Source organism: Callionymus lyra, chromosome 2 (genome assembly GCF_982586985.1).
Source record: "Callionymus lyra chromosome 2, fCalLyr1.hap1.1, whole genome shotgun sequence".
NCBI classification, from domain to species: Eukaryota; Metazoa; Chordata; class Actinopteri; order Syngnathiformes; family Callionymidae; genus Callionymus; species Callionymus lyra.
Window position 1 is genome coordinate 19,566,991 of NC_141819.1, and position 24,725 is coordinate 19,591,715.

General features: G+C 40.8%; 3 protein-coding genes across 4 annotated transcripts; 2 read left to right on the forward strand and 1 right to left on the reverse strand.

Annotated features, from left to right (window-relative positions):
• Positions 1-1,187: 1,187 nt before the first annotated feature.
• stxbp4 (syntaxin binding protein 4) lies at positions 1,188-9,694 on the reverse strand. The gene is made up of 21 exons (XM_087782957.1): positions 9,619-9,694; positions 9,459-9,554; positions 9,329-9,398; positions 9,185-9,259; positions 8,821-8,906; positions 8,598-8,712; positions 8,398-8,530; positions 7,782-7,888; positions 7,496-7,691; positions 7,349-7,436; positions 7,222-7,289; positions 5,649-5,745; positions 4,544-4,641; positions 4,413-4,469; positions 4,274-4,339; positions 3,604-3,777; positions 3,390-3,506; positions 3,278-3,321; positions 3,056-3,174; positions 1,404-1,461; positions 1,188-1,326 (listed from the first exon to the last, which is right to left on the reverse strand). Exons 1-21 carry the CDS (start codon positions 9,683-9,685, stop codon positions 1,188-1,190), a joined length of 2,070 nt encoding a protein of 689 aa, XP_087639083.1. The 5' UTR covers positions 9,686-9,694.
• Positions 9,695-12,022: 2,328 nt separating this feature from the next.
• On the forward strand, positions 12,023-14,430 carry hcar1-3 (hydroxycarboxylic acid receptor 1-3). Its single transcript, XM_087782776.1, has 3 exons — positions 12,023-12,094; positions 12,549-12,933; positions 13,635-14,430. The coding sequence occupies exons 2-3, from the start codon at positions 12,562-12,564 to the stop codon at positions 14,265-14,267; spliced, it is 1,005 nt and encodes a 334-aa protein (XP_087638902.1). The 5' UTR covers positions 12,023-12,094; positions 12,549-12,561; the 3' UTR covers positions 14,268-14,430.
• Positions 14,431-15,359: 929 nt separating this feature from the next.
• Positions 15,360-24,538, forward strand: LOC148085820 (uncharacterized). 2 transcript variants are annotated; one of them, XM_087783907.1, is made up of 16 exons: positions 15,360-15,818; positions 17,887-18,975; positions 19,214-19,366; positions 19,445-19,615; positions 19,917-19,978; positions 20,574-20,723; positions 20,782-20,872; positions 20,948-21,029; positions 21,087-21,143; positions 21,217-21,328; positions 21,391-21,465; positions 21,540-21,626; positions 22,003-22,122; positions 22,399-22,504; positions 22,669-22,708; positions 22,969-23,149. In XM_087783907.1, exons 2-16 carry the CDS (start codon positions 17,916-17,918, stop codon positions 23,003-23,005), a joined length of 2,403 nt encoding a protein of 800 aa, XP_087640033.1. In that variant the 5' UTR covers positions 15,360-15,818; positions 17,887-17,915; the 3' UTR covers positions 23,006-23,149. The 2 variants fall into 2 exon arrangements, with proteins under 2 accessions (XP_087640033.1, XP_087640032.1); XM_087783906.1 differs by lacking the exons at positions 22,399-22,504; positions 22,669-22,708 and having other exon boundaries at positions 15,362-15,818; positions 22,969-24,538.
• Positions 24,539-24,725: the final 187 nt, after the last annotated feature.

The following is a 24,725-nucleotide window of genomic DNA, read 5'->3' on the forward strand; positions in this document are numbered from 1 at the left end:
TCTTCTCCTTCTCCTCCTGGATCTCAGCAGCAAACTTCTTCTGGCTGCAGGTGTACGCATGCCCTAACTCATTCAGCTCCATCTGCAGGACCTCATGCTTCATGCTGGCGTTCCTGTTCCAGAGCTTCACCTCCTTCTTCACTCTGTAGCGAGTGGCTGTCTGCTCAGAAACGATGGCCTTCATCAGGTCCAAGTCTTCCCCTCGACACTTGATCTCTTGATCCAGTTTCTGTTGAAGGATCTTCTGGTCCTTTGTGATCTCCTGGAACAAGTTGGCCAGCTTCCTTAGCTGCATCCGGAGGTCCTCCTTCGACATGTTGAGTCCCTGAAGCTCCTGAAGAAGATGCAGCATCTGCTCCTCCAGAGATTCTCTTTTCCGATCCTCCTGATCCCGACACTTCTTCCCAGATTTTGAGGTTTGTTGTCGGACAGAAGATCCCGAAGCATTGTCTATCAGCTGCTGTGGATTCGACGTCATGTTTGAAGGAGGTGAGTGATGGAGGATACAATAACATCTCCTTTTATTCTACTCCTGACTTTGATTGTTGTTGATGTTTCGCCACTTTTATGTGGTTAATTGCATCAGAAATGAATAAAGGTCGGAGGAAGGACTACAACTTTGTGAGGTTTTGTCTTTGTCCGGTGAGCTTCAGGTTTTGATCTAGATAACCGGTCGGACATTAAACGTAATTAAATCTTTTATATTTATATTTATATATTTTAATCTATTATTTTATTTTTTCACTTTGAGGAACACTGATCACACAAATGACGAAAACTGAAACTGAGGAGCTATAGTTATATTTATGGTTGAACTGGTCGTAAATAGAATAAATAAATACAAAACATTTTTATTTTTTAGTTGTTACTACATGATGTTGAACTAATGAGGGCCACAGAATACAGTCATGTGACACTTTCCCAGGTTATGATCTTAGAAGACAGTTGGTCAATGCTGATGTCTGATGGGTTATTGAACAACAGAGGCCACTAGAGAGCTTTTTGCTTGTTCTGCAAAAACATTTAAACATTGATTATTTGAAAAAGAAATGCAGGTTTGAGATTATAGGAATGAACCAGAAACGCTCCGACATTATTTAGATCATGAATAGAGGCTCTTATATTTATATGTGTTTATCCTTCATTATAGGATCTTATCTCCTCATAATAAGAAGGTCATGTGACTTCTACATCTCTGTTTCTATTTTGGGGCCAGGCTGTTGGACCCCATCTGCTCCTTCTTGTTTCGAACCCGGGTCGGACGTCACAGGAGTCTCGACCTCTGCAGTCTCGTTCAAAGTCCAAGCTGTGGTCTGGGTCAGGTGACTAGAGGAGGAATAAAGGTGTTTTTAACATGATTATGAAGATGGTATTGATGATGAACACGATGGAGAGGAGCCTACTTGATGTAGTACTTGACCCCCTGGTCAGTGTAGGCCTCCTCCCAGCCGAAGGGCAGGCCTGCAGAAAAGGTCAACTGATAAGATCTCAATCGTGATCTGAGATTCCTCTCTGTAGCTTCTGTCATGACAGATCATCTATTTCCTTCCACTCCTGTGACTTCCTGTGACTTCACCTGCTCTGACTTCACAGCAGGAAGTTGTGTCCAACAGTCGTCCTGAACAATGATCCACCAGAAGGCTTCTCCAAGACTGATGATTACACCTGTACTGGGACGTTTCACCAAACCCTGATTTATGCCCGTCTCAAAGTTAGTAGGTAAACTTTCTTACTTTTCAAGATGTGTATAGTCTTTCTGTGGTGAAGTTTACCATAATAAATAACAGATTCTAGAACTATCTAGTCATATAACAAACCTATGTGTAGATTATTTGTAATTTATTCTATTTAGTTTCTATGTCTAATTGTATTTCCATCCCATATTCTATGTGAACAAAAAGCAATAAGTAGTAAATAATGCCCAAGTAGTCAGTTGAAGAACAATTCTGTCAATATATACTTGGCTTTTTCTGATTATGATTCTTTTAAAATCTTTTGAAGATAAAATTGTTTTTTTCAAATATATCAGAATCAGAATCAGAACTTTTTATTACCAGTGTTGTGAATGCAACACAGGAATTTGTTGTGGTGTCATCACACAATAAACCAATGGAATAATATCAATGGAATACAATTAAATCATTAAATACAACAAAGTATAAGATAAGAGACAATACAATATAAAAAAGTTAAAAAAAAAAGTTTGCCTGCATGCCTAAGCAATATTTATTGACTTTAAAAGTCGTTTGACACAATCAACGATGGGATAATTGTCCATAAACTGAAACAATGCTATCAAAGGGTGAGTGCTAGAATGGGTGAAATGTTTTTTTTCGTCTTGAAAATTTGTGATTTTGTTTAAGTGTTTCTTTATGTTTGGACATTGCTAGTGGAGTCGCCAGTTGTCTGTGATGCTTCCTATCCTATATGTCATACTACAAAATCAGAAATGATTTCTGTTCTGGAGAACAGAAAGAAATGTGAAAATTCTACACCAAATACACAGATAATAATACCAATAAAGTTGTACTCCATAGAAGACAGAGTTGATCAGATCTTAATACATTGAGTCTCACTAAGTGTTAATAGCATTCATATATGAAAACACAAAATATAGAACTCTACTTTCTGCATTGTATTTATACATTTTTTCCCCCTTTATTATATGAACTCAAATATTTGAAATAAACATGTAAATGAATCACTATGTTTTTAAATGTCATGTGTCTTGATTAGTAAAGCAATAAAAACAGTATAAAGACTGGAACCACAGCATCGCTCTTTTATTTTCACTCACTTTGTCTACAGAGCAGAAACTTGTTTATTGCAGAGTGACATTGGGTTTATCGAAGGAAGGGCCATGCATTCAGTGGAGAGATGAAGCAAAGGTGAGTCCAGATCTTCTGCTGAGTCTTCTACGAGGCTGCAACATGGAGGAGCAGAGGAGGAGCGGATCGCATGCAGGAAGAAGTGGAGTTAGTCAGGGTTCGACAGGAGAGGAGAGAATCACCAGTAGCAGGAGTTGCTTCTGTTGTAGTTGAACTTTGTTACTTACAGTCCATGTCCAGCATGGCTTTGATGGCCCTGGTCAGATCTTTGGCCTCCTGAACTAGTGATGACGAGGCCCAGGGCTTCTTTTGGCACGTAGATACTGCGACTTTGGTCTCTGCCTGGCTGCAATAGAAAGTATAATCATCAGGTTTTGATAAACTTTAATGATAAACTCTGATCGAACCATGAATATGCTGATCATGAATATATTCAAATGGTCCCTCACCTTCTTCCAGGTTCTCCTCCTTCCTGCAGGAAGTTCTGAACATTCTGTGTGGAGCAAAGATTTGACGTGAGGTTCTGAGGAGACCTTGAGTCAAGTGACCATCATTTCTGACCTCAACAAAAGCCAGCAGTTTGGCTGTAGAACTCTGCAAGTTCTTCTGTCGCTCCTCGCTCTTCCTAAGCTGACACTCGAGCACGGCCATCTTCTTCTTCAACTCTTCCCACTCGTGCTGAAATCACAGGATGACATCACATTATGACATCACAGGATTGTCGGAGCTTTCGTGCTGTTCTGTCGAGCTGGAATCACAGTCCTGAATCTCAAACCTGGTTTAAGGAAGGCTCTTTCCTCTGGGCCTTGAGCTCGGAAATCTCTGTTTCCAGCAGGTGAACCACCTCCTCGTAGTCCATCTCCATCCCCCGAGTCTCCCTCTGGACCTCCCGCACCTGCTGGAGCTCTGACCGGAGAGCCTGTGCCTCCTTCTCAGCCTGCTCAGCCTTCTGCTCAGAAGAAGGAAAACCTAACCCTATGAGAACTCTTCGTGTGTTTGTGAATCTACATGTGTGTGTCTCTGTGCATGTGTGTGTTTGTTCGTTTGTCTATGCATAAAATATGTGTGTGTTTTGGGTGCATGTTTGTGTGTGTCTTTTTGCACTTACATGTGCGTGTTTGTATGCATGTGTGTGATTTTTGTTTACAATTACGTATGTGTGTCTATGTGTGTTTTTGTGTGCATGTGTGTGCTTGTTTGATTGTTTATGTACTTGTGTGTGTATCTGTGTCTGTTTTTATGTTTTTTGTGCGCGCGCTTGTGTTTATTGTGTGCTTGTGTGTGCGTGTTTGTTCTTGTGATAATTCAAGTGTTTGCATATTCTTTTGTTTGTGCATGTACATGTGTGTGTGATTGCTTCTTGTTAGTTTGTACATGTACAAGTTTGTGTGTATTTGTGTGTATGCGTCAGTGTGTGTGTGTGTTTGTTTGTATTTGTTGCAGACCTGCTTTGCTTTGGTGACTTCCTCCTGCATTTGATGAAAGACTCTCTGAGACTCTTTCAGCTGTTCCTGAATATCAATATTATTATCATTTAAATCATCTTCGTCATCATCACCATCATCATCGTCATCATCATCCCACCTGCAGCCGTTTGATCTCCTTGAGTGCCTCGCCATGTTCTTTTATTAGCTTCTCCATCTGATTAAGAGGAAGAATTAAGTCAAGATTAAATCCAGCCACCTGTGACTCACATCACTTTTGGATGCTCTGACCTGCGTGTCCTTGGGCGGACAGGTCTGGTCGTGAGGCGTGAACTCTGACCCCTCCTTCAGTTGAGAAACCACCAGGTCGCGGGTGAAACGCTCAAAATCTATGAGCAAAAGGGTGAGAAAGAAAGGTTTGCGTGTCCCGAGTCAAAAGGTACGCACTATAATTTCCATTATTTCAAACCCATATTCTTTTCAATTTCTTATCACCATGACAACAATGATCTTTCTATGTGGATGTTTTTTTCTCAGGCATATGTCAATCACCAAACTATCACCATGACAACGTATTATTTTTACATTCATAATGATATAGAAACCACCATGACAACAATAATGATAATAATAATAATTTTAAAAAAGTGGTTATTATGACATCAGTAACGATTTAAAAATGTGTAACCATGACAACAGTAAGGTTTAACAAAGTGGTTATTATGACATCAATAATGATTTAAAAATGTGTTACCATGGCGACACTAATATTTTGCCAACTTGCCACAATGACATCACTGATGCTTTACAAAGTTGTCACCATTACAACAAACGTGTCAAAAAGTGGTTTTGTGACATCAGTGACGTTTAAAAAAAATTGTTCCCATGACGTCACCAATGTTTGGGAACTTGTCAACAGTGACAACACTGATATTTCACAAAGTTGTCACCATGGCAACACGGATGTTTCGCCAAGTTGTCACCATGACAACAATGGTGTTTAAAAAATTGTGGTGATTGGGACGTCAGTGACATTGGACACATCTTGAAAAAAAAGTGGTTATTTATTTCACAAAGAAAACTGATGTTCCACGACCACGTAACTCCAGTTGTGTTTAAAAGACTGGTACAGATCGATGAAGAAGAAAGTGATTTAGAAACATGACTGTCCGGTGTTACCTCTTTTTCTAGTCTCAGTTAGAGTGCGGCAACTTAAGTTTGTTTTTTATGTCGATCTCTTCGGGAATACCGTCAGTAAACAGCACTAGACTGTCGACTGGTAAGTTATCGTAACCAGAGGAGAGCCAGACGTGACCGGTTCAGTGGCCCTCAAGTTCTCAAATACTCACAGCCAAACACCAACACACACAACTAAACCACATATAGACTTTCCTACCTGCTGAGGACACATTGCCGACCCGATCCACCGGCAGCTGGGCTGTGAACTTGTGCAGCTGAGATTCTGTGAGGTTCAGTCCGAGCAGACCCAGAGCCTGAGCCATACACATACACACACAGCAGGTCAATAGACACAGTTGTCATCAGAAGTTAAAAACTCTGACATCCAGGCACACATTCATCGACAGATGCCGAATCAATCAGAACTGGTCGTTCGACGCACACTTGCATGACCCAGAAAGCACACGCAACAACACTTGTCTGTTCACTTTAAGGGTCATACTATGAAATCGGTGTCATTGTATCGGACAACAAATCTATATATGGGAGAGACTATTTGATGACCAACACACATATTTCCCCACCTAATGATATATTTTTAATGTGGCCAAAGTGTCATTGTTCATAGAGCCAAGCAAGACATTTGACCCTTGTGCATGCATGAATGTGTTCCTGCTATGAAAATTATAATGTAATCCATCTATATTTTAAAGTTGTTTAATATAAAATGTCCAGAATTTGGATTATAATCTTCAAAATACACAACGACACAAACACAGAATAACTCAAGCTAGCAGTGTTATGGACAAGCTAAGCTAGCAATTACGCAATTCAATTTAACATTTACTTCACCTTAAAATACAATAAAAAAAAGCTAAGTGAAGAACAATGATTGCTATGAAAAGAGCAAACAAATACAATTTTTTGGATCTTTGACATTGAAAATTTGTGTGGCCTTTTTGAGCCCTTGGCTCCTGCAAAGGTTTGAATGACCTTGTGTCTGTGGTGTAGCTTTAAGAAAACGCTGTTTTGTGATAGACAGGGTTGGCTGAAGTCATTTTTTATTAATGTTATTCTTGTTTTAAACATTTAATATTATAAAGTATCAAGCAGTTTGAATAGATTTAGATTTTGGATGATAATTGTCAATGTTTAAGCTTCTAATTCTGGGACTTTGTTCACTTCCGCTTCCGGTGAGCCTTCGATCAGCTGTCTTTGTTCCTCAGTATGTGCTGTCTCGTCTGCAGTTGATCCAGCCTTACACCCCAGCTCGGGCTATGAGGTCTGTGGATCAGAATCTACTTATGGTTCCACGCACACGGCTCAGGACCAAAGGAGAGAAATCTTTTCAGGCTGTTGCTCCTAAGCTTTGGAACGATCTTCCTCTCTCTTTGCGCTTGATGGATCTACTGACTCCTTCAAGAAACATCTTAAGACGTTTCTATTTGTTCAGGCTTTTCCTTGATTTTCTGGAACTCCTGTGTTGTTCTCAGTATTATCTTGATCTTTAAAGTATGTACTTTTTTGAGTATTGTTTGGATTGTTTAAGCGTTTTGTGACCCTGGTCTCGAAAAGCGCTATATAAATAAATATTACTTACTTACTTAAAAAAAACCTAATCACATTAAAACACACCTTAAATAGTTGAAACAGTAAATTGACAGTTTTTATTTATTAAAAAAAAAGGGAACACTAAAATCAGTTACTAAAGCGAAGTAAATAAAATATATTTTGTATCATTTTTTTTTGTAATATTTTATAGTTTCTGCTATAAACCAGTTTGTCCTTACCTGGTCCACTTGGTCTAGTTTCAGATGCTCATTGATGCTGGAAGGACATTTAAGAGGTTCTGGAGCCTCTGAGTACATATACATGAACATTAGTGAGGAACACTAAACACAGGTGAGTCCAACTCACCAGGCTTTAGTTCTGAGTCACCCTTAGGTTCTGAGGAAGGGTTGGTGACCATGTGTGATTCTCTGGTCCTGACTGCAGACACTTGTACCTGAAAGGTTCAGACCCTCAAGAACCATGACACAAGATTGTTAAACTCTAAAGACTCACGTCCACTGAGGGAAGAGTCTCGCTTGTTGGGTTCAGACAAGAAGTGATCCTGGGGGTGAGACCCAGATGTGTACATAGTGATCCTGGACCCACCAAGTTCCCTTGAAGTCTGACTCTTTCAGATGGACTGTGAGATCCACTAGAGCTGGAGGAAGACCGTCGGCGGACAAAGGCCACTTCCACCGTAGGATCTGGTCTGCTGGTGGATGGAAAGTTGTTGCAGTAAACAGATCAGTTGATGATGTTTGACGACATGTTTGTGTGATTTTAGTTCCAGTGGTCTGACCTGAGTCTGGTCCGGGTCAGGATACTCCGTGCCTCCTCATATGTGACCCCAATTAAAGATTCTTTGTTGATGGAGACAATCTGATCCCCGACCTGCAGACGACCGTCCTATAAAATGACACACAGAGACAATGAAACTTTAAAGAAAATCCTTTAAAACTAAACGTTTTATTTTTTTTTAACTCAGATTATTTATAGCATATCAATATAGTATAGTGATGACATCAGAATGGTTGAATGCTACGTTTTAAATGCAGACATACTTGGATTTTTTGCAAATATTTAATTAAATAGTTTCTATATTGAAAGGTTTAATTTTGCAAATAATTGAATTAAACATTAAAAAAAAAAAAAAATCCTTATGTGAATATGTCGAGTTTGATATTCAAATTATAATTATTCAAAAGTATATGTTCAAAATGTAGTATTTACCAGAAAATACCAAAACAATACCGAGCTACTAGCTTGAAAAAAAAGTAAAGGAAAACAATGTATAATTCATCCTTTCAATATATAAATATTTGTTTTAAAATGTTAGAAAAAAACACATTTGAAATGTTATTTTCAACTAATTTATATATAACTATATATTTTGACAGCATTTCACAACTTCTGACCTTCTGGCAGTCTCCTCCAACCATGATCTCCTGGACAAACACCATTGGTCCATCAGGACGATTAGCTCCGCCCCCAATGACGAGCCCCAAACCTGTGGCTTTAGCAACGCAGATCAACTGAATGATGGCTTCGCTGCAGAGGAAGACACATGAGTCTTCTGCAAAAAATAAGACCGGTGAACATTGACAGGTGAAGTCACCTGGGGGCCAGAGAGGATGAGTGCGAGATGTAGGAGGAGCTAGAGGGAGTGACCCCGTTTTCAGGTGGGAGGAGCTTAGGACTGTCTGACGACAAGACGATGCCGGCCTGCTTTCCTAAGAGCAGACGAGAGAATGGTGTGGAGAAGATGAGGAAGATAATGTTGGTGAGGATGTTGATGATGATGGTGATGATGATGATGAAGGTTCAGAATTAATCTTCACCTGTACACTGCTGCGTTGGAGACATCCGTCCATTAGGGGCAGTGTAGTTTCCTCCGTACTTCTCCATCAGCTCATAAAATTCCTTCCTGAAGCCAAAATCATGTACAATGACGTTAAAATAACACACCAGAATGACAGAACACTGGGAAGTTTGTTGACGTTGCACAAACAAGTCGGCGTCATGAGTCATGCTTGCATAAGTTCTGACCCACAGCTGACTCAGAGGAAAAGCTCCCAGCCTGCAGGAGGCGACGCAGCTGAGGTGTCAGGTTGGATTTGAGATGATGGGTGAGAATAGAAGGGCTAGCAGCGATATCTTGACAACACTGACCTGCAGGAGCTGTTTGTTTGTTTGTTGTCTCACCTTGAATCGTCGTCCCTGGCAACCAACAGGGACATGTGATTGGACAGTGACGCCGACCTCAGGATCTCAACAGCCCTAGAACCATGAGTTGTGTTGTGATCATTTGTATAAATCGATCAAGAGTTTCACGTGTTTTCATCTGACCTCTCATTTGTCACTCCAACCAAGCTGGCGTCGTTGACCTCCAGGATCAGGTCTCCAGGCCTGAGTCGACCTAGGGGGAGAGGTCAGAGGTCGATCAGGAGATTTACCTCGGGAACAGACAGACACCAACCATCCAGCTCTGCCAAGCTGCCACTGATAACTCTCTTAATGTAAATGCCAAAGTCCTCGCCCGTCAGCGTGCGGTGACCCCCGATGATCTTCACACCTGCAGATGACATCAGGGGAGACTGAGGTCAGAGGATGCAGGTCAGAGGGGCGGATATACTCACCAAGTCCCCGCCTGCAGTCACAGAATTCAAGCCTCTGAACAACTCGGTTGATGCCGTGTGGGCCCATTATGGTCCTGGTGAGGAGTTACAAAGTCATCTTCAAGTCTGGACCAAACTCTCTTCGACAGAATCTAAGTGGCCTTCAAAGCAATGTTAACAATATTTTGCAAATATTTTCATTATTCTGTTACATTTTAAATGTTTAGGAATTTATTTTCCTCCTGTACATTTATGAGTATTCTTTTTTTTTAACTTAAGTTATTTCATATCAATTATAGTTGTCAAAACAAAGATTTGTATTCAAGAAAAAAACATATATTATAAACAAATGATATTAAGACCACTTGTATTTGTCGCTACATCGTTTAAGGTTGACGGCCCCTTACCCCCTAAATGAATACATGACGAACGTCTCTATAAAAGTCTATTAAATGGCGCCAGAAGAACAGACAGCAATCGCACAACTCTGAAATTCAAACACGTCGACATCAGTTAAAGTGATCAGCTGATTCCTGATAAGCTTCTTATAGCTTCAACAGGCTTTAACATCATTTAGGCTTCGTCCCACAGTATGTCTTCCACTTCCTGTTATTGTTTACTCGACAACAGCAAAGTCACCCCTACACTCACCCCCAAAACATATTCATGCTGTACAAGACTTCAAATGTAGGAGGGGATAATGATGACGGACAGGTTGAAGAAGAGATGAACGAGATATGATACGGGGTGTGAGGATGGAGGAGGTAATGATCTAGAAGATGTCGCAGGTGATGAAGCATGCTCACCAGTAGAGGAGAGACAGTCCATTGAAGCGTTCTAAGTCCTGAGTGAGAAGTGGCATCGCACAGCAGTCGGGCACTTAAAAAACTCAGCTCAGCTGACCAATCATAGCCTCTCACACACACACACACACCAACACACACACACAGACCAAAGAGTCCCACCGACACGAGACAGAGGACGAAATGAGACAAGACGAGGTTCAAACTGGGTCGACAAGAACGGACGAAACAAAATCCGCTGTGACACATACACACACACACGCACACACAACGCAAACACACACGACTTTGCGTTCTAATCCATGCTGACAACCTCCTGCCTCTGCCTCACACGAGACACTCACACAGCATACAACCAACAGAACACATAAGGCTGGAGAGAAACAATAGTTTAAGTCGTAAAAACAAACTAAAAACACACACACAATGGTTCTTAACAAATGTAGCACCAGTTGACATTCACACACTATGTTAGTGGTGTGTTAGGGTGAAAAAAAGACAAACAATAATAAATATTGTTTTATTTTACTCTAAAACCAAAGGTTTTAAATATTTCTAGGCAAAAGGCTACCTACGTTCCCCCGGACAAACTTCGCAGATGTCTGTATTGTACGATCGACTTTTTTGGGGTCTTGATTAAGTTTGAGAAGCCCAACAATAAAGCAATGTGAGGTAAAAACAACAACAACAACAACACACGACGGTGCTGTCAAATGAAGGAACTGATGAAGAAAATGAGGCTTGAATTATGTTAATCTGAGCCAAAGTTTAAATTTAATAATTAAATCTATCTAATCCAATTCAATGCTGCACAAATGCTCCTCCCCAGATGCAACACTAATAGACTCAGGAACTCATTAATTCCTTGTTCTTTTAGGTTTTATAATCCTAAATTTGGGGACAGGAGTGGAGCGAAAGGATGATGTTTTCTATTCCATGTTAATCTTTGTATCCTTTTTCCTTTGTATCCTTTTCTTTGCGTTATTTCCTTTGATCTATGTTCTTTATACTTGCACTTTGTCATACCTTGCACTTTTTTCTTGTTCTTGTTTTTATGAAAATTGCTGTGAACTGGAAACCAAATTTCCCAAAGGAGATCTCCAGAGGGATTAATAAACAAAACAATTTGGTTATAGATTGGAGCCGAAGATTGGTTCGTTTTTTTATTGCTTATTTTGTGTTCTTTTATTTTATTTCTTTGTTCTGTACTGGGACCACTAAAATTCCTATATCATGTTTACAACACTGGCAATAAAAGTTTCTGATCCAGATTTATTTCATTGTAATACTCCCAATGTGAAGAATAAAAGGCACTTTACCTCAATTTCTTTCCGTCTAATTTATTTTCAAATACAAGAAATACTCAAATGAATTAAACGAGTAATAAAAAAGGTTCAAAATATAATTGGTGGCTACCTGTCATAAACATTTGTACATTTTTTTTATACTCTGACCTCACGTGGGCCGCATGAAAACAACCGCATGTGGTCCACTTTATCTATGTCGGGCCCCTGTGGTCCACATGTGGCTGTTTTCATGCCCAAATTGTGTCATCCTTATGAAAGAGGAACTACTCTGTGCTTGAACTTTTGTCATTCAACTCGATTTGCGACACAGAAGAGGCAACATGTGAGAACAGGAAGTGAGAAAGTTCACATTATCTGAGGCACGGCTGTGACTGCAGGTTCGTTTAGGTGAGTTGACCAAAAATGTTTTTCATTTGACTTCTTCTTCTGTAACGGTCAACTATAACATCTACTAATGTTGTAGAACATCCACTAGTACTTCCACTGTTAACACCCTTGTAACTGATACAACTGCTAAATATATGTTTGTTATAGTTAAACAATGATAATTAGATGTTAATATAATTGCAATTATAAGTATTGTTATCGTTAATACCGCTGCTAATACAGTTAGTACAACTGCCGTTTAAACTATTTCAGTGGTCGCTGCTACTTCCACTTGTTCATTATGAATTAAAAAGCGCAGCTACTTTTACTGAGTTATACTTATATTTATTTTTAAAGTTTTAAAAGAAAATAAAGAATAAAATCAGACAAATATAAAAATTATTTTAAAAGTGTATTTTGTGTGTCTTACGCATTACAGGAAGTCAAAATATTTTCTCAATCTGTGTTTTTCCAGTGAGCAAGTGTCAATGATTACATCAAACACCACCTCTCCAGCGCCCTCTGGGGGTTGCCCCCCAGTCGGGATTCAGCTGGAAGGCCTGGTTCTACCCCCGGTCCTAACCTTCGACGTGGTTCTGGGCCTGCTTGGTAATGCCATGGCTTTTTGGATCTTCTGCTTCAAACTCAAGTCCTGGAACTTGAACACCATTTTCCTATTCAACCTGGTCATTGCTGACTTCCTGGCGCTGGTCAGTCTGCCGCTGAGGATTGACGCCCTGCTCAGAGGCTACTGGGTGTTTGGCGATGGTGTGTGTCGCATCAACCTCTTCCTGATGTTCTCCAACCGCTCAGCCAGCATCGCACTCATGACCATGGTTGCAATTTACCGCTATTTCAAGGTGACCAGGGTCCACTTCCTGTTGTTGTTTATTATCACACAGAGGCTCAAAAATGCTGCTGTTCTATTACACAGTCAAGTGAAAACCCAACTCTCCTAAATCACGCACATGTTTCAAATGTTGAAGTCTTCATCTCCAAGAAGTCCCTCAACACAACCATGATTTGAAGGAGTGGTGTCCATTATGACGTACTAATGGCTTCACTCCACCTCCAGCCAGCTGTAATCACTCCCGCTTTGTTTATAAAACGAGGCCCTTTGAGGTGGAGACCTCTGAGATTGATGATGCGCAGTCACAAACCTTGTTGCCTGACCAATCACAGCAGAGTGACAGTGTTTTCAGTGGGCGGGGCTTAAACACATTTTCTAATGTAAATAGTTCAATTAAAAGAGAGTTTTGTACAAACAGACCTAGTGACTTAATACAAAAATTGACACAACATTACACAACAAAATACAAATCAAATATTAATCTATGATGTGCAGACAAAATAAAGACTTGACCTTGCTCCCCCACAGTTCTCAGTAACTGACCCCTATCATACGTCCTAGTCTTGACAAGATTCCAAAGACCCCCAACCAACTGAGACCACTGCTCCTTGACAAAATCTAAGATAACATGTTGAAATCAATTGATGCTTTGTTGAATTTTGAAAATTCTGAAATCTTGTACTGGATGGAAATAACTCATTCCATCATCAGGTGGTCCATCCTCAACACCGTTTCAACAGGATGACGAGGAGACAGGGCGTTGTGTTGGCGCTTCTGGTCTGGCTGCTGGTCATCAGTCCTCGGGTCCCCATGTTAGGCTACAACCACATCAAAGGAGCAGGAAACGCCACGCAGTGTTTCTTCTTCACCTCCTACAAAGAGGCTTCCCGCGCCATCATCATCCTGGTCAGCATGCATCGCATCCTGACGGTGCTGGAGTTCATCATCCCCATGGGCATGCTGATGTTCTGCTCCATCCGGATCTCTCGCTTCCTGAAGGTGCGGCAGATGGGGGACCCTCACAAAGTGCGAAAGGCCATGCGGGTGTGCGTGGTCATCGTCGTCGTGTTCACGGTCTGCTTCATGCCCACCACCATCACCACCATCGGGATCTGGGCGATCCGTTCCTATCGGCCCTGGGACTGCGGCGCCTTCTACACCTTCACCCAGCTCAACATCGTGTCCCTGGGACTCAACTTCCTCAACTCGGCCCTTGACCCTCTGGTCTACGTCTTTTCCAGCTCCATGTTCAGGAGAGCGCTCCTCGGCTCGCTGCGCTGCGGTCGGGACGACAGTGAGCCCTCTACATCATCCCAGGCCACCAGCCAGATGGAGCTCAAGTAGTTCAGGTGTAATAAATGTTTCTTTTTAACAGTAAACACAACCATTTATCGTCTTTATTTACTTTCACAGTCTGGAAGTGAGATCACAAAAACACTCTCGTGGCTCTCTAATATTGAGTGGTTGGGAAGTGCAAAAAATGTCTTGAAATAAGAGTATGAACATTTTGTATTGTGTCTTTGTTCACTTGTTTTGCACCTCGTAGCTAACGTATTGACCTCACTGCTCGTTCATTTGTCCTTCTTGAGTGCACTTCTTGTACAGCAAAATGAATAGACGGATGAATGGAGAAAAAAGTGAGGGAGGATACAGTGTGAGAAAAGATGAGTATAGAGTAAAAACATATTCCATACTCTCAGCTTGGGTATAAACATTGAACACGAACACTAGCAATAAAAGTTTCTGATTCTTAGTATTAGGGCCACTTAACAAAACTTTTTTTTAATATTTTTTACTTCCAGATTAAAGTCGCACAAAATACTTTATTACGAGATTTCATTCGTAGGAAAATATTTCATTATGAGATTAAAGTTGAATAAAAAATATTTATTACGGGATTAAAGTCGAAGGAAAACCTTTTATTACCACTTCTTTTTTTAAACCCATTATTTTACGAGATAAAACACCGCCCTCTAGTGGATATTTTCTAAATATATAATCTGCCACGTTGAATTCTTTAAGAAACAGAGAACGTAAAAGATAACCTATAATTTCAGTTTCAGCCCATAATGATGAATACTTCTATTTTTTTTATCGAAACTTATGTCTATGGACGTTTGCAGAATAATAATAAATTTAGTGAAAATGTGTGGAAAATTTAAATGAAATGAAAAGTCTTCCGTATAACAATGTTAATGACGTTTGACCCTAACAATAAGTGCGGATAAAAAATCTTTATTAGTGAGCAAAGCGGTGGAAAATAGTACATTATATGAATAATTTGAAAAAATAGAATTACCGATCTCCCTTAAACGCCTCATGTTTTCTCGGTGTGACGTAATCACTTCCAAAAAAAGGTATACATTTTATTACATTAAATCGTATTTTTTTAATCATATCAATAAGGTTTTACAATAATATAGCCTTTTACTTATGAGATGATTTTCCGTATGCTTTTTTAAAATTGTTTGAAGACTTGGGGCAGTTTCCAACCTGCTGATGACGTCACAGTCAGCTGGGCGTGTGATGATTCAGCAGCAGCAGCAGCAGCAGCAGCTAGCTGCCTCGACCTCCACCGTCAGGTGACGTCATGTGGAATAGAACACCATAGTTCATGATATAGTGAATATTTTTCATCCCAGCGAGCCAGGGGAGGAAGAGGAGCTCCGTGGAGGACCATCCCCCTGCGGGTCTACATTTTAGACCCCGAGGAGCGTCCGGTTTCGAGGGCCGACACGACGACGACGACGGGAGGAGCTGCTGGTGTCTCTTGAGCTGGAGCCTCCAGGACCTGATCCAGGGTTCATGACGAGGGTGTGAGTCACGGGACAGAACCAGCACCTGTGCCCGCTCGAATCTTTCCGGACCCGTGTTCCTTCCGCATCGATCCGGCAGGTGAGTCTGACGCTTCGCCAACAAAAACCATCCGAGCAAGTCCTTGTTTTTTTTTTACACCGATGTTCGCGTTAATTCACGTTAACTTGACGGTTTATTTAAAAACTCAATGATGATCATCGAACGTACGTTAGAAAGTATGTCTTTTAAATCAGTCAGAAAGTCAGTGAAGTGTTGAAGCTGCAGCAGCCGTTTCCGCCATGATCCAGTGTTTAGCATCAACGGCTACAATAAACAATAAACCATCGAAGTGTTTGATCCACAATCAAGCGATTCTGATCCGTTAATAAATTGCAAGTAAACGTCACGTGTTGGTAGATTTTTACTGGCGTTTTAGTAAAGGATTTGTTTCAAAACAATGTAACATAATGCGTATTTGTAAACGACTCGCCACGTATGATGCTATTTTCCTTGTTTGAAACAGCTATAGTTAAAAATGAAGGCTTTTTATTGAACAATTCACCACAATTCTTGCATTATAGCGATTACTATTAAAATATTTAATACAAGTCGCTTCATATTCAGTACAATTTGGTGTTTGTTCATCGCGTGTTGTGGTTCCTAATGTAGATTCTGCATATTCCCATTTGTCTTCATTCATGTGTAATTATTTTATGGTAAAGTTGTACATGTAACTTGTTATAGATCTTAGTTATTTTTCATTTTCTCTCTTTCTTCTGTTTCTTGGAAATGTTTTTAATTTTAAGAGAATAAAAAACTTTTCTATCACATTGTAAAATGGAGTTTATATTAATTGAAATATTACAAAACTTATTTTCAAACGTAAAACCTATTGCATGTTATGGCATAATGTGTTTGATACACTTATAATATATAATATATTAAATGTAATCCTTTTTTAAAGAAACTCTTAAATAAGGTAAGGTAAGGTAAAACTTTATTGAAATTGTTTTTTTCCAATAGCCACAGAAAATACAGCAATTTCTTATAAAAGAAAATTATCAAAATAAAATAAGAACAAGAACAAAGAGAAACAAAGAGAAAGAACAAGGTGCATAAAATGAATAAAATGCATATTAAAATTGAGTGATATACAATCAGATTAACACCCCAGCTTATTTAAGAATTCCCTTTTATTTATTTTTTGTTCGTTCTTTCTTTTGGCTTGATGGCCCCTTATAACAGTTACAGTATATATGTGGCCCCTGAGGATTTTTTTTTGCCCACCCCTGTAATAGAGGCTACTTCTAGTACATTTCAAAAGTATATTTATTGTTTATTATATTGGCAGTTGTATGAGCCGTCTTTACTAGTAGTTACATATAGTCATGGTCGATGCACACATGACTCATTAGAGGTAACATGTTCAACAACCACGTGCCAGTGTGACCATCAGTGAGACAGAGCCCTATTCATATTCAGGGGTTCACAGATACAACAGGTTGACTGTCTGAACCTGGTCGCCTGGTAACGGTGGTGACGACATCTTGTAAATTAATGTTCACGTGGAAAAGTAAACACTGGAAAATAACAATGTTATTTAAAACGGATCGATATAGATGTACTTGTAGGAAAGTTATATTATTGAAGATGTTGCTCAATTATCAGTCGACCTTTCAAACGCAAGCAAAGGTCGAAGCTAATGATGTAGAATGTTGCTGTCGGACGGTAATGTTATCATTCATAACCACTGTAAACCGATAACAGAAGTTGAGTTTGCAGTGAACGTCATAAAAAGCACTTTGTTCATGTTCTAGGGAAAGATGGTGGTTGAAGTAAAAATAGCTGCGTGCATGATATGCACTTTTAACAGATCTTCAGGGCAAACTCTTCTCATGATCAGCATCAGATAGTCTAAATAATTGAAGACTTTATGAAAAAAAAACAAGAAATAAACAACGTGAATATCTGTTTTTATCTCATCTTGCGTCATAATTATTACAACCGAGTCTTTGTACTCTGTGTTCCCAACACCTGTAGGCACAATTCCATTTTCTGTTCTCACCCGCCCATCATTTTAGAGTCAATAAATGTTTTAAAGTTTAAAAGCAATCTGGTCACTTTATGCCATAACAACTTTTTATGAAAACCTCTTTTGTTTCCCTAGCCTGGCATCTCCCTGGTGATGACTATTTAATGTCTGCTCTGGTGTTCCCTGCTGCGATGCCCACCATGGTCTCCAGATTACCTAAATTTGGTTTTCGGCCCAAACAACAACCACAACCATCGCCACCTTCCATCAATGCTGGAAGTCCTGCTACCAGCAGCCCACCGAGAAATGGATTCTACCACCACCCTGGTCCGGCAGAAGGCGATGGAGACGGCACAACACAAACCATATCTATGAAGCAGAATGGCTTCCTCCGGGTACCCACATCTTTCTCTCTGAAATGGAAGAAAACACAACCTAATGATGAGGAGAAAGGGCAACTCGGAGAGAGCCAGTATCAGTCCCAGAATACTGTGCAGCAGGAAGTCAGGCCCCCGCAAAAATCCTTGTTTGTCCCCCAGCGTAGAGCAGAGAAATCCAGAGGCAAGAGTCTTGTTTCGCACCAGCCTGGAGGACCTTCATCACGGTCGCCGCTGCCTGACACCAGAAAACCTTCTGCCTTTAAAAGTAGACTGAACGGTTTGAAACCGTCTTCCTCACAAATCAATGTGTCAAAACAGAACCCCACCGGATCTTACGGGACTAAAGCTTGTGGTGGGTCTTTGCTGAGGCGGCCGCAGACAAAGACACCGGCGAGTCGCTCTCAGTCCAGTGACAACCTTCGACACTCGCTGCCCCTCCATCTTACTGAAAGTGATCGACTTCGCTCTCGCAGTTTGACCCAGGTCCGGCAGCAGCAGTCGCCCACCGGCACGCCGCCCTCGTCAGTCCCGCGTGCACAGAAAGATCTTCATGGTCCAAACGCACCGCGGCATACAGCTACTACTACTGTATCTCAGAAAGGAGTAACTAAAGTTCCTGTCAAGTCCGGGCTTCGTCCCACCACCCAGCTTTATTCCAATAGCCTAAAGAAGCCCCTCCTACCGACCCTCGGCTCGGCTCCCAAAATGAACGGCATCAGCTACAAACTGTCCCGGCCGTCTCTCAACAAGAATCGCCCCCTCAGAGTGAAATCCCATGGAGATGAAGAAGTCATCCCATCCAGGACCACTAGCTTGATGGAGGCATCGAGTGAGGCGTGTTCAGGTGAGACAGACCAGAGGTGGATAGAATAACACATGTATGATATGTCTCAAGTGGAAGCTTTCAAGTTTTGTAAACAAAAAACAAATCATTAAAGGTCAACAACCTCAAAAAATCCTAACAAAATTCTGACCAGCCATGTACAAAGACTACTACTATTTAACGGTCTCATAGATCATACCTGATTTTCCTCTTATTCACACTTTATTAGCACTTGTAACACTATTATTATTGTCTGCAGTATACAATGAACATCTGGGACCATCCGGACCCCCAGAATCTCACCAGGATGTGTCGTTATCCGGGGACATTTTGAACATGTCTCTATCCTCCAGCTCTTCTCTGGAGCAGCCGGAAATCAGTCCTGATCTTCAAGATGGTCTGGACCATTTTGGTAAGAAAGTGTTCCCTCTGTTGCTTCCAAACACTTGTGGCCGATCACTCACCGATGTCTGGTCTCTGTGTGTGCTAGGAAATGAGGTCGGACTCATTCTGTCCACCAAAAATGAAGAAGAGGATTCTGGTCTGGACAGGTCAAGTACCAGGTTTGATGACGACAAGATGTCAATTAATGGTGTTACCATGGCGACGGGACTCAGTTTCCTGGATGATGGACTGGACTGGACTGACACATCTGGCACCGGTAAAGAAAACTTTTAAAAGCCTTCAAAAAAAAATCTGAAATGAATGTTGCTCTGTTGGAGCCGAGTTTGAAGATTAGAAAAATGTTTTAGCTGTCTGTTAAATATAGTTATATATTTAAAATGTTTCAATGTCCAGATATCTTCATATTACAGACGCATGTTTACATAAAAGCTGGCAACCACAGAAAGATTTATATTTTGTTTTAGGATTTTATTTTCTATCTGTTTGTGAAACGCTTGAAGTGTGTATGGGAAACATATCTACAACTTTTCGCAAAAACACTGACGGTCTGTCCTCAGGTGAAACCGAACTGAACCCACTGTCCAGCCTAAGGAAGTCCAGTCAGGATGACCAAGACCAGGTAGCCACTTTCGGAGTTCACTTACTTTGAGTGTTTTGTGACTTCTCTTCTAATCTCGTCCAGAATAAGCTCCCAAGAAAGCTGTGGTTGTTCAGCATCTCTTCAGGCAAATAGTTGTGTGCACTGTTAAAAATCAGGACCTTGTGCTGCTTGTGTGTTCTGAGACGAAGGAAAATAATCTCCTTGTTCTTCTTCAAGAGTCTAGTCAGATGGCCTACCAACTTTAAAGTTGATCTCAAAAGAATATTGCATCACAAAGAAGCTTCTTGTGACCAGTTATCTGTACACCTATGTCACCACAACCGGGCAGCCAGACATGTCAACAATTAGCCACCATAGGTTGATGACAAACTGGATCTAGTCAGACTAGATTTAGTTTTGCAGAAACACTCTTAAAAGAGCCAGTTATTCATAAATCATGGGCTCCATATTACGATGTTATTCTAAAGCAGGCAAGTCTTAAAATGCTAACATTGCAACAATTGACCAGCGTGTTGTTTAGGTATGAAACAAATATTCCCACTTCATCCCCAGTAACATCGCTTTAGGACGACGTGTTTTGTGGCGTTTATCCTTATCCTCGGCCTTCCTACAGGCGGGGTCGTCCCTGGACCTGTCTCCCTCTGACAGCTGTGGATCAGGTGGAACCTATATGTGGGATGAAGAAGGTCTGGAGCCACTGGGCGGCACTGCTAACACAACCAGTCATCACATCGGCAGCTTTGATTCTGACATGAACAGCATCGTAAGTGTGTGTGTGAGAGTGAATCAGAGCCACAGGTTCGATGTTGTTTGTGTGTCAGGAGATGATGACACCCCTGGACTCGGCAGACCTCGAGGACGATGATCTGATGCTGGACACGGATCTTCTGGAGGAAGAGTCTCTGACTACTGGTATGGCTCTGCCTGTGTAATGGAGGCAGCTGGTCTGTAGTTGTGGATTAAACCAGAGGTTCTTTCACTGGTCAGATGGAGAGGGCGTGACCCACATGGCGGAGTGGAGGCTGAGGCAGCTCTGCTGGACACAGGATGTTGCCAATGACAACCAAAGGTGAGGGAGGAGCTGCAGGCACAGGTCAGAATCTCACATGAATCTGTGTTGTTGTAGTGAAAAGAAAGACCCCGAGCTGAAAGAAGACCTGATTTTGAACCTACAGTCCCCCAGGTGATGAAGACGCATGCTCGTCACATCCTCATCATAATTTTCATCAAGTTAAATCATTCATTTGTGTATTCAGATATCCTAGCCCGACCTCTGGTTCTGCTTTGGGTCTCGATGTGGAGGAACTGGTTGAAGATTGTTCCTCGATAAACTGTCAGTTGGAATTTCTCAAACAACTCCTGATGCAGGTGAGTGTCTTGTACCCGAGCTGCTGATGTCAAAGATGACCAGTAAGCAACTTGTCACTCAGGAGAAAAATGCAGAAGATGAAACTCTGACAGCAGACACTCCGAGTCCAGAACCTGCACACACATCTCAAGACCAGGTGTTTATCATGACGTCCATTTATCCCGATACCTCCTGCGCAGGATTGACCTGTCTGACCTTCCATGCTTGCAGGTGGAATCTCTCCAGCAGGAGGTGCTGCAGCTCAAAGAAGAGTTGAGGAACCGCGATAGAACCATCAGTCAGCTGATGATGAAACTGGTGTGTATGTTCATCTTACTTGATGATCTTTGAGTGACCTTTACACTCGCATAATGCTACCCAGCAGTGGTGGGCAAAACACTTCTTTAGGGATCCAGCCACAAGAGTGAAGTAAACAAGCCGTGAAATTGAATGTTAATAAGGAGGTAATTTAAAATATGATATAATGCTGTAGTAAAAGATCTCAAGGTAAATTTGCCATGAAAGTTAAAATGTAAATATTTAAAACTATTATCTATAAAAAAAAAAAGAAAAAAGAGCTTTAACAAATATAGTTGACCTCGCTCACGTCTACTACATTATCGGTCCTCTCTTCCTACGTTTTCTTTTTAACTGTTTTGTGCCACTTGAGCTTAGATTGATTGTCCTTTTACAGTCTGTTCCCACTGCGACCTCAAGATGTCGCTGTCAGGAGTCAAGATCGGGTCAACAGACACAGACGAGTGAGAAGAAGACGGAGAGCGTCGGCCTGCAGACATCCTGGAAAGAGCCACCGGTCAGAGCACTTGCATACTTGTGTGTCGTCAGAGAGACGTTAGCTTGTGTAACACTGATGCTATCTTGTAGTGCTATCACTCTTCTCCGTCAGAGTTCTTCCTGCTCTTTCTGTTTCTTTCCTGGTGCCCATAGTTCATGTTTTATCGTCTTCAAATCTTACTAATGATTCCTGCTCCCTTTCTTCCTGTCTGCTCTCCATCTTATTTCTCTTCTTCTGTCTCTCCTTTGTGAAATGTCCCTTTCCTGTCCTGTTACTTCTTTCTTTTTGTCTCAGGTTCTTCCTCCCATCCCCTTCTTGTCCCCCCCCTGGCAGTACCAAAGGTCCACACCGTACAGGATTCGGGCAAGGCCTAGTATTCCTCCTCACCTTGCCCGGAAGAGTGAGTGATTCTCTTGTCTGCCCCTAAATCCCCCTCCTTTTTTATTTGAACTGTTTACTTTTCGTTATCTTTCTTTCTTACTCACTTTCCTTGTTCACTACCTTCCTTCTTTGCTCTCCTTTTACTAAAACGTTTTCTCCTTTCCACTGCTCCTCCTGCTCCAGGAGAGGAGAAGCTGGTCCTTTACTTCAGTGACACCGTCTGGTACAGTACCTTTTCTAAGCTTCATCCCTTTCTCATCCTGTTGTTTGTCAGTGACTGCCTGTAGTTCTTCAAGTCAGTGCTAGTGACTACAATGTCGCATTGAGATGCAGTACAAATAGTGTCCGCCAGGTGCCAGTGTTCATGTTTAAAATGATCAGCTGTTTATTTTAATGCTATACACGCCTCATAACCATTGCCTCACATTTCAGATGTTTACTGAAGATGATCGAATAATTAATTTGTCCACTTGATGTGTTCAGTCTCAGGTACTTGAGTCCTTACACCAGGACTCAGTGAAGGTCCAGATGGCCACCGCCCAGAATCCAGAGCACCCAGCTGACCGGAAGAGAAATCTTCTTCATTCCTCCAAACTCCGTCTCTTCCGGTCACAGACTTCCTCAGACCCTCCTCCGAAGACCAAACTGACCCACCGTGTATCAGCCCCGCCCAGCTTGGAGAACTGCTCCAGCTACAGGTTTAAGATGCAATCTGCTACTTCATCTCTGCTTCGGAAGCCGAAGAGTTGGTAAACTTTACCCCCCCCCCCCCCCTGCACCCCCACCCTCACTTTCCTGGCTGCACTTGTTTTGTTCATCTACACATGTTTGTTTATACACTGTGCAACTGACATGTGAGGTTTTAAACGGTACTTTTGTCTGCACTGACTGTTATTTATATAGAAGAATCAAATACAACATCCACCGTTTCCTTCCAGCTGACAGTGTGGTGGCTCCTCTTTAGTAAAAATATTACAAACTTGTCTGACCTCTCATTGTCAAATGTAGCTGTTCAATGTCAACAACTGATTGACAACCTGTAATCTGAGAGGCTCTTATTTTGAAAAAGAGTATATAAGATGAGTCTCTGAAGGTTAAATTGATGCTGATGCTTTTATTGTTGTAATCGAAGGAAGGTTGAAAGTCGAAGGTTCATGTTTAAATTTTAAAGTTAATTATATCAAGAGTTCCGGTATAGATTTAAAAAAAAATCTCAAGGTGAAAAGTTTAGAGCAGCTGCTAGATTAGTAAATAATAAGTATAATTAGTAAGAACTTTATGTTTCTGGGTTTATTGCTTTTAGTCAGCCGCCTTCTGACATGCTAAAATATACTTTTTTCACATTATAGAAAACAATTTACTGCCATCTCGCAAACTCATTTTTCGTTTATAGAAAAGACTTGTAGTTTTCTGATGTATTTATTTATTTAAGGTGAGAACTGCTCAGGCTTTTCAGTTATTGAATCGCAGTTATTAAGGATGTATTTATTTGTTTACTTTATTCCTAAAAATGTGTTAAAAGACTGATAATTCAAGTAACTGAAAACTTTTCTTTAATGGTTTTGTTTTTGGATGTGAAGAAAAGAAAATATAAATGCAAAGAAACTAATATATGAATAAGATTTGAAATAAAAGCGCGATGCTTGATGATCCTAGTCAAATAAGTGGTACATGTAGATGTTTAAAATTCCCTCTCACAGGAAGTAATTTCAAAATGAAGCCACTTTCAATGTATAAAACAAGACACCATCATTAATTTATTATTGTTTGCTGCTCAGAAGACGAATACTTAAGTGATCCGTTTTTGAATCATCTTAAACTCTGTAACTTATTCAAATGTTTTTGTTGTATAAACTTGAACTTCTCTCAGAAGAGACTTATTTCAAAAACTTGAATCTTGATGTTGGTTCTTCCTGGCAGACTTAAAGTGCAATAACTGTTGTTTTTTTTCCTGTTCAATTAACTTTTTTTTCTGTCATCAACTGCTGTAACTATATTTGACTGTAAGAAGCACTTTAAACCTTTTAAATAAAAGTGTATGCCCAACAGGAAACGCTTGTGTTATTTTTGATGAGTTCTTCCAGCACTTCATCTTCACATCCATTGTGTGCGTTACACAGTAGCTTCAGATAATCACATTAAACGGTTTTGCATTAGCCGTGATATGACATGAAAACTAATCACCGGCTCCAATGCCTCTCGTTTTAGATGCAAATATGATAACAATATAGTTAAGAGTC

Coding starts and splice junctions, on each gene's coding strand:
- stxbp4 (XM_087782957.1), bottom strand. CDS start 9,685: ATGGGCCCACACGGCATCAACCGAGTTGTTCAGAGGCTTGAATTCTGT. Junction 7,889..8,397: donor TTGGAGGAGACTGCCAGAAG/GTCAGAAGTTGT, acceptor GTCATTTTATAG/GACGGTCGTCTGCAGGTCGG. Junction 7,290..7,348: donor TGACTCAGAACTAAAGCCTG/GTGAGTTGGACT, acceptor ATATGTACTCAG/AGGCTCCAGAACCTCTTAAA.
- hcar1-3 (XM_087782776.1), top strand. CDS start 12,562: ATGATTACATCAAACACCACCTCTCCAGCGCCCTCTGGGGGTTGCCCC. Junction 12,934..13,634: donor CAATTTACCGCTATTTCAAG/GTGACCAGGGTC, acceptor TTCCATCATCAG/GTGGTCCATCCTCAACACCG.
- LOC148085820 (XM_087783906.1), top strand. CDS start 17,916: ATGTCTGCTCTGGTGTTCCCTGCTGCGATGCCCACCATGGTCTCCAGA. Junction 19,367..19,444: donor AGATGGTCTGGACCATTTTG/GTAAGAAAGTGT, acceptor TGTGTGTGCTAG/GAAATGAGGTCGGACTCATT. Junction 21,030..21,086: donor GTTGCCAATGACAACCAAAG/GTGAGGGAGGAG, acceptor GTGTTGTTGTAG/TGAAAAGAAAGACCCCGAGC.